The sequence below is a fragment of the Artemia franciscana genome, chromosome 20 (assembly GCF_032884065.1).
Source record: "Artemia franciscana chromosome 20, ASM3288406v1, whole genome shotgun sequence".
Lineage (NCBI taxonomy): Eukaryota > Metazoa > Arthropoda > Branchiopoda > Anostraca > Artemiidae > Artemia > Artemia franciscana.
Genome location: NC_088882.1, coordinates 29,808,084 through 29,817,710, shown reverse-complemented (window position 1 = coordinate 29,817,710; position 9,627 = coordinate 29,808,084). Strand labels below are relative to the sequence as shown.

General features: G+C 34.7%; 1 protein-coding gene across 2 annotated transcripts in view; it reads left to right on the top strand.

Annotated features, from left to right (window-relative positions):
• Positions 1-793: 793 nt before the first annotated feature.
• Positions 794-9,627, top strand: part of LOC136040095 (vacuolar protein sorting-associated protein 37B-like) — a 28,401-nt gene continuing 19,567 nt past the window's right edge. The window contains exons 1-2 of one of the 2 annotated variants that reach the window (XM_065724184.1): positions 794-917; positions 6,229-6,392. In XM_065724184.1, coding sequence (XP_065580256.1) covers positions 6,243-6,392 — 150 coding nt within the window. In that variant the 5' untranslated portion in view covers positions 794-917; positions 6,229-6,242. The remainder of the gene's footprint in view (positions 918-6,228; positions 6,393-9,627) is intronic. The other variant, XM_065724185.1, reaches the window with a different exon arrangement.

Below are 9,627 nucleotides of genomic sequence, written 5' to 3'. Positions count from 1 at the left end.
AGGAGTTGTCGCAGAAACTTTGAAAAGGGCTCATTCGACTGGAATTTAAAAGGGCTAGTGCAACAGATCCAATCAAAATTTTTAGGAAACCACTTTGTTCCTCGTATTTCGAAAGTTCGGTAATTATGTCTTTGAGGATGACAACCCCACAGCCCTCATGGTTAGATTTGTGAGTTATGCCCTGGGGACATTTAAGGCTTTTCTTATAGAAAGCGTTGTTGTAGAAACTTCAAAAAGGGCCCATTCGATTAGAACTGAGAGGACTAGTGCCCTTTTTATCAGTCGAAAGTGATCGGAGGGCAAATTCCCCCCCCACGCCCATCATTTCCCCAAACACTTCCAATCAAAATTTTGAGATATCCATTTTGTTCAACGTGGATGAAAGGGCTGGAAATTATTTTTTTAGGATTACAACCCCCCACCAGCCCTCAGGGCAAGGGTTGTAAGTTATGCCCTGGGGGCATATAAGGTTTTATAGAAAGCCTGTTCGTATAAACTTCGGAGGGGGGCTTATTGGATTGGCAATCAGAAGCTCTAGTGCATTTTTTAAGAGACAAAGAGGACAGCTACCCCTCCTCCTACACTTACACGCTGTATTGTCCCGAAATGCGCTTAATAGAAATTTTGAGATATCCATTTTTTTCAAAATAGTCCAAATATCATATGACAAGGCTTTTGGGGTTGGAACTTGCTGCAATAAAACCAGTAAAACAAGAAAGTGAATGAATTTTTGTTCCTTCCCAAGGTTTTGATGACTTTGTTTGCGCTATCTATTATCTATAACTGCCTTTAAAATAAATATAGAGTATTCTTTCTATCCACATGGAAAATATAGATATGAATATCTTTTATTTTGCTTTCTAGGGTAGGCGAGGTCTTATTCAAAGTGAAAAATTGTGTTTAGATAGCCTATGGTAGTGAGTATGCTTTTAATGTTTTTACTTTATTAAATTAAATTTTATAATTATTAAATTTTAAAGTGCTTTGGGTAGAATTCTAGTTTAGTGACTTTTTGGCAATCTCAGAAAGGGGTTGGGTAAGGAAAATGAAACTTTTGGGGCTGGGTCTATAGGCTAAAGTATATCCCGGGAAAGTATTTTAAAGTACCCACATCGGTAAAATTCTAGTTAATTGACTTCTTGCTATCTTTGAAAGAGTTTAGGTTAGGAAAATGAAACCTTCAGGGATGGGTCTACAGGCTAAAGTATGTCCTGGAAAGTTATTTTAAAGTACCCATCTCCACTCCTTCTGCCTCCAGAGGGCCCTTAAATTGGTAAATTTATAGAAAACTATATAACTGGTTTTGGTATAAAGTGAGTAGTCTATACCACTTGATGCCTTTTTTTGTGCTCTTTACAAATATAATAATTGCTTCTACCTCAAATTTAGATTTAGGCACTTTTTGAGCTCTAAAAAATGATGAATTTTGTAAAAATTCTGACAGTTCATATAACTGACTTACCAATAAAGCAAACATACCACTTGGTGCCTTTTTTATGTTCTTTACAAACATACTAATTGCTTCTATTGCTAATTCAAATTTAAGCTCTTTTTCAGCTTTTATATGTACCTTAAATCACAGCTTGGAGCGATATAAGGATTATCTATCCTTGTGATGCTCCATGAGAAAAAAAAATTCGTTTGGTGTAGATTGTGGCTGTTAGATTAGACTCTTGCAGAGGACTCTGCAGCTTTGCAATTGTAAAGGAATTCCTGGCAGGGCCATTCCCTATCAAGGTGGGACTTGAACATGTCAATTGAAGTAGCAGAAACTGTTTCTTCAGAGAGCTGGTTCCACATATTGATGATTCTTTGGCTGAAGAAGTGGCTTCTATGTCTACTCTTGGAATGCTGCATGGAGAGCTTCAGAGAATGTCCTCTAGTACCAGAATGCAAGGGCTGTGCAAAGAGACTGGGAAGGGTATTTTTAGAGAGGAGTTTTTTGGTTAAAATAATGTCACCCCTTTTCTGTCGGTATGTCAGCATTGGCAGTTTCAAATGATGTAGTCTTTCTTTGTATGGACGTTTATTCATGTTGGTAACCATCTTAGTGGCATGGTGCAGGACATCCTCAAGCAACTTTCTATCTTTTTTGAAGAAAGGGGCTGCCAATGACATTCCAACCTCCAGGCGTAGATGTACAAGCGCCTTATATAACTTCATAATAACTCTAGGGTGTTGGCTGGAGATGGTTCTTTTTATGATACCAAGGGTTTTATTTGCAGAAGATGAAACAGACTTCGCATATCTGCCAAACTTTAATTTTTGACAAAATAATTCTACATTTTCTCAGTGCAAAGAAGAAAATCCCATAACACTGGTAAAATTAATTTATTCAAATTAATATTGCAAAATCAGTACCTGTTGATTAGGGTAAAGGTAAAGCAACCTAGGCTATATAACATTAAAAAATGGATTTATCTCTTTCTGATGAAAAAGATCTTGGGGTTATTGTAGATCACCAATTAAAGTTTTAGTAGCCATGCTAAGTCTGTTTCATTTTCTGCAAATAAAACCCTTGGTATCATAAAAAGAACCATCTCCAGCTGACACCCTTAATTTTACTTAATTAATTTTACCATTGTTATGGTATTTTCTTCTATGCACTGAGAAAATTTAGTATTATTTTGTTGAAAACAGCACAGAGAAAACATAGTATTATTTTGTTAGAAACAACAGATAACTCATACTTTATTTGAAAATTTGTCATTTTTAAGAGCTTAAATTTGAATTTTTGGTAGAGGCATCTATTATATTCATAAAGAGCATAAAAAAAGGCATCAACTGGTATGTTCCTTTATTGGCAAGTTAGCTATATGAGCTGTCATATTTTTTTGAAAATTTGCAATTTTTAAGAGCTAAAAAAGTGCTTAAATATTAATTTAAGGTAGAAGCAATTATTATATTTGTAAAGAACATAAAAAAGGCATTGAGTGGTATATTCATTTAAATGAAAGTGAGTTATATGGTTAGCTATAAATTTACCAATTTAGCTATTTGATGTGACCCAAGCACCTGTAAATATAACAGTATAAGCACATAAGAAAAGTAACACTAAGCTAATAAGCAAGCAAGCTCAGCAGGATCCTACACTTATTAATATTAGAAGGAGATATGTTAGAAAAAACAAAAAAACAACTTATATCCAAAACTCAATTAAAAATTATAACCAAAAGATCAACTTATAATTAAACATAAAAAACTCCCAAACAAATATAATAATTGCTTCTATTGTGATTTAAAGTTTAAGCCCTGTTCAGGCTCTTGAAAATGACCAAAATCTTTTTTGTTTTTGGGTAAAAAAAGACTTAAAACATTGTTTTCAAACTTACTGTTTCATTATAAATCTATTCTTTTAAATGTTAATGGGCCTAGGAGTACTCTTATTTGATTTGCACCAAGTGCCCTTCAACCATTATTCTCCTGTTTATTTACAAGAAGTTAGTACTCTAAATTGGATTTTTTCTGGAAGTTAAAACACATCCATCACAGAGTAATGCTTTAGAGTCTTGTTCTAAGTTAGAACTGCACAACAGGCATCTGTCCACATTTTTTAGAGGACTTTTCCTGGAATACTTTGGTTTAGTCAGCATTTTGAGTACAGACTGCTTTTCTGTGGTCTTGTCAAGGATTTTAAATTTTCAAAACAGGAACCTGCAGTGAATCTAAAAAGAAACTGTCACAAGGGTTAATCTAGAATCTTGTTCTGTGGTGGTGCAGTGGGCTTGACCTTACCTTTGTAATATGGGACCCACAGATCAAACCTGGTTTTAATAACACACTACAGGACCAATGCAGGGGCCTTAGTAGTCATCTGAAAACCTTCTACTCCTATTTACTAATTTCAAATATCTTAAGACATGGACCTTTGTACTCAAGAAGCACTGTTAATCTAATACAGAACAATACTGTAGTTTAGAATCTCAATTACTACAGTAGGATTCAATATCTCAGGACAAAAATATTTTCAGGATTCCCTGTCAGTTTTAGTGTAGAGTTTTAGGTAAATCTCTAGAGTTAGGTGGTAATCTCTAGCCAAGTGGTTAGCACTCTGAACTTGAAATTCTGAGGTCAGCAGTTTGAGCCATGGTGTTGCTGGTTATTTGGTTTGGAATGATTGTCAATGGTGTGACCCTGTAAGCTCAGCCAGAGTTGACCCAGCCCCAAATGGGTACCTGAAGAAATCTGGGTGGAAAACAAAGAAGGTATTGGATGATTTGCCCCCAATAATGCATTGTACTGCCAGCCAAAGGCATCAAATCAGGAGATCAGTACCTTCACAACACAGACCATTCGTCAGCATGTGAAAAAGTTTTATTTTAAAAAAAATTTCTTACATTGAAGGACAGAGAAGTATAGTAAGAGTATCACTATAACCTCAAGTTAAAAAATCCTTAACTTGAGGCCCCCCTTTTTGTAAACTCCTCCCCCTAGCCTCTTAGTAACTAAAAAAACATGTTCAAAAACCAGCTAATGAAAAAGAATTTATTTGAGTTTGATTCTCCTAAAATTCTATTTTATTTAATGAGTCCAATTCTATTCTCTAATTTTGCTGCTTGAGTGAACTTATTTGGTGGCAACAGTTTTTACTTTGACTACAGTCATCACACTAGAATGGTTTGGGTATTCTGTCCAATGGTTTGGGACCACACTTGACATACAGTTTATTGTCTGCTTTGAACAGTTGAGTCAAACTGATGAAAATGAAAGTTTGATAGATTTAATATGTGCTTATGTTCCATGTTTGTGCCAAATTAACAATGCAGTGATTATACTTTGTGAAGCTTCACAGAAAATCTTTCTTGTTGAAAATTTTTAGAAAGAAGGGAATTACAATCAAAAAGTTTTAATTTCTTTTACCTTAAATTACCTTACCTTAAATTGCATTTGCCAGTGAGATAAGGTGGTAGATCCTCCTGTAGGTTCTTGGTAGTGGTGAGTGAGAGAAATATTATTTTGTCATATTACCAGTGCAACTATAAGACTTATTTTGCATGAACTGAAGTGATTAGTCTTGAACTTGTAATGTCAGCATGCCCAATAAATGGTTGTTTATATAGATATATTCGTCAAATTTTTCTTGATTTCAATCACAAATTGAAGAGACAGCAAAATCCTGCTGATTATCTAGAATTTGCCAAAACCCCTTGAAAAATGCTCGAAGGAAGATTTAGATTAAAACTGAACTTTGGCAGCTTTTCAATGTACTTTGTCTGCTGTTAAGCTAGGCAAATGAATTGTTCAGGGATATATTTGTAGCACAAATTAGGTCTGATATGATGTTTTCAAGCCCATAACTTAGCAAAAATCTAGATTATGGGCTTTGTACTATCTTGGATAGTATTTGAATATAATCATTAGCCATTCATATTTCCATCTCAGTTCAAATTTTAGAGCCAAATCAGTTTGTCAATTTAATAAACCTTTATTATAACTTGAAACCTAAATAAAATCATAGCTATACTGATTAAAGTCATCAGGATTGCATTTTCAAAACCTAGAGTCAAAGAGCAGCAAGTTCAAATCAAGATAAGGAATCATTTTTTTTTCAAAAATTTAAATGTGTCTTATGTGCAATTTCAAATTAAATAGAGAAAATGTGCAGACATAATATAGGGAATGAAACAAAAATTGAAATACGGAGAAATAGGGAAAGAGTTCAGACAAGAGCTTGAAAACACCTTTGATTTATGATCTGGACAAATTCTTAAAAGTTCCATTTGCCCTACTCAAGTACTTTCAAAGATACCAAAAAGCATATCAGGTAAAATTTTACCCCCAACTCTACATCTAAGTCCATTCAGGGTTTTGATTTTTCATAAACTGGATGAAACAATCATGCTAGGCTAATAAAATTTGCAAATGAATCTACAGGCCAAATAAGGATGCAGAAAGCTATTCTAACATCCTCACGCCCATGCTACTTTCCTGCTCGTAATGTCTGAAAGACTTTATAAGTAGTCAAGTACAGCCAGTTACAGAAAGTCAAGATCCCCTGAGATCTTGAATTTTTTGTGAAGGAAGGCTGAAACTGCTATTCTTCTAGAAAGAGACAGGGTGTCATTTTTGACCTTCCAGGGGTAATCCTTGTAGCTATTCCCTTGTGCATGGAAGTTAGTCTTATAGGTTTCACAGTGTGGTTGAATATACTGGCCTCCTGCTGACCTCTTAAGTAAAGAAGGATTATTGGTTTCAAAATTTACTTCCTGTCTCATAATCTTTCCTTAGGTGTTGATTCCAAGATGTTGGGTTCAGAATATGAAACTATGAGGTCATTAATGAGCCTCCTTGAGCAGACACCCACAGAAGATTTAAAGGCTTTGGTGAATAATGAGCAACAACTGGCAGATATGGTTACAGATTTCAAAAAGGGAAATGGTGGACCTTATGGGGTAGGATCTTTTTTGTTTCTTTTTAAAATATGTTTTACTTATTAAACTATTCTTAATTGTTACTTTTACCAGACACATTAAATTCATTGAACAGTACACATATTTTGAAAAGACTAAATTACTTATTATATTTTATTTTAATTTGTAGCTTAGAGCTATTTAAGGTTTTTGTCTTTGTGAAAACTTTTAATTCTCTGAACATGAAATTTGATGGGTCTAGATGTTGCCATTTTTTATGCAAGATTCAGTAGCTTCCAGCTTGTTAAGGAATTCCCAATGTAGATTTGTTTTGTCAACCTTATGCTAGAAGCTGCCTATTGATTAAACCAGAGCTCTTTTCTCTGAGAGCGGATATCTTTGAATATCCTCTAGCAAAGCATGTGTGTGTGTGGGGGGGGGGGAGCCAGCAAGTATTTTTTTTGTTTAACCTTGTATGTCAAAATTATATTGCTGCATTCTTTTATAGGTCAGTATAATGAGCTAGAGATGGCACAGATAATCTTTATGAGGCATTTCTATTTTATTGCTAGTATTTTTATTGGTGAGAGCATTTTCCAAATTGAATGACGTGGAATTTGTCTTCACTGATGGCAAAGAGCTATGGATCAGCTCAATCCAAAACTGTCTTGATCATTCTATATGAATTGCAAATCGAGGGCTATTTCTGGCTTACCCAATAGTTTTGTATTGTCTCCATAAAGATTGACAAATTTGGTTAAAGGTTTGATATTGAAAACGTGGGTTAAGATGGACATTATTTCCAAAATTAGTACAAAGAGTAAAACATTGGGCTACCAAGGTTGGGAGAAGAGTTTCTTGAGAAGGAGAATGTAAGGCACTTTGTCATGACTGTAAATAATTCTCAGGGTTCTCTTTCACATAATTTTTAGCCTATTGGACTGATCCATCGTAAGGCCAAAATGCCATACTGGGCAAGAATACTCAAGCAGTGGACAGATGATAGATATGTAAAGGCAGAGGATATGTGCTTTTGGGCATGAAAATTTTGCAAATAGCTTAAGGAGGACAGGGATGAACTAGTCTATTTAATAATAGAACAAACATAGGCCTTCCATTCCAAATCGGTCGTCAGTGTGACCCCTAAGAGTTTAACTTTGTTGCAATTTTTGTTAGGTATTAGAGTTGTAAATGATGCCTTTGATTTAAGAAAACTAAGGATCATAACTTCGGATTTTTGAAAATTTCCTTTCATTTTTAACTGGGTTGCTTCACTTGCAAGGTCTTTAAGAATTTCCATTGCACTGTTCTTGATATTTCTTCTGCACTTTTTGAGCAATGACATGTCGTCTGCAAACTTCCATTGATTGGCTGATTCATTAGCAAGGTTGTTGCTCATGATCAAAATAGTAAAGGACCTAAAAGTGTGGCCTTTTGAACTCTGCTATATATAGGGAGTAAATCAGAATAAAATTTTTTATACTTAACAACTTGACTTCTGTTTGACAGAAAAGATGCAATAATATTGACTAGAAATTGAGGTAATTTAAATTCATTCAGCTATTTTTCAACTAAATCATTATGACTGACAAGATCAAAAGCCTTTTGGAGGTCGATTAAAAGGAGATTGAGCCAGGTATCTGGCTTGTCAAGTAGTTTGAATACAGTATCAAGGAGACTTACAAGATAATGTGTTGTTGATAAACCTTTCATGTGTCCCAATTGTTGTTTTCTACAAGTTCAAGGATTGTCTTTTTAAGCCAATCTGCTGTAAAACTCTCATACAGTTTAGAGAATATTGATGTTAAGGTAATTGATTGGACTCCGAAGAAACCAAACTAGCACCTTTCTTTGGTATGGTTGTAGCACATATTTCTTTACAACACATAGGAAATGAACCACTTCTTGTTATTGTGTTCAAAATACTTGATAAACGTTTTGATAATTTATCAGGAAATGCTATGGTACTTGTATGATATATCCCCTACTGCTCAAGTTGTTCATGCATTAACGTACTGTAAACCGGTTTTTTCGCTAGTTTCTTTCAACTTAGTGTGAGTAAAGAAAAGAGAAGTGACAGAGAAGATGGGAAATATATGATTTGAGATATATATTTCCACTCTAAGGGGGTGAGGGTAAAGTATTCGGACAGTGTGAAGTCAGAAAACAATTCTTACTTCATAATGTCAGAATAATTGTAGATAACATATTTCACATGCAGACCCACAGTGATTTACCCCCACCCCTAATGTGCAGATATATAGCCTAAATTTGTTTCTAAAGTGTTATATATTCATTATACTTAGGTATATTTTATTAGGATTTACCTAACTTCATTTATTGAGCGGTAGGGGGTATATCATGCAAGTACCAATGCTATTACTAAATCAACTGGAATATCAAGGGGGCGTGTTGAAGCTCTCTTTAGTTTATGCGTTTTGCCTCAACATCAACAGGTTTTGTAACTGGGATATCTTGGTCTGGTGCTAGTTGGCAGGGAATATTACTTAAGAGAGGAGGTAGGGTGTGTATAATATTGGCGAGGTGTTTATTTAGTGAATTAGCTGTACTTTCAGGGGGACATCAAGATTAAAGTCAAGATTTTTAACTTTTTCATCACTGATTTTCTTGGTTGTATTATACCACTGCTTCACTCTTGCTTTAAAGAGTTCGCTTACTCTATTACGGCAATACTGGGCTGAAGCTCTTTGAATTTGTTTTTTTTTCAGAGATTCTCCTAGTAAATTTACTACTTCAATTTTTCCTAGGTGAAGCAGTCTTAATTTTTATCAGATTAAACTTCTTAATGTATCATTTATAGATGCCTTATCATCAGAACATCTTTTCTTTTTCACGTCTGGAAAGTGGATTAAATAATTATTGATAAGCTTTTCTTGGAAAAGTTTGGCTTTTTTAATTGATTCGTCGGCAACGAGTACATCTTCCCATTGCTCTTCTGAAAGTCGTCTCCAAATTTGAGCAGACCACTGTCAGTAACTGGTCGATACTTAAATTCATCGAATTTATACTTGTGGATACGATCTTGTCTTGGATTTAGTGAAAGCGTAAAATGGTAACCGTCACCAAGTGGGGAAGAGATTTGGGTCTTTGATAAAATTCATGCATGTTTGTGCAAATAACGTCAAGGGAAGCACAATCTTTTGTTGTTGGGACATTTACAATTTGCTTTGAATTAGCTTCCCGACAAAGATGACTCATTTTTAGTTCATTTCCATCACCAATTAGTAGGATCCCAGTATTGGAGGTAATCAAGTGA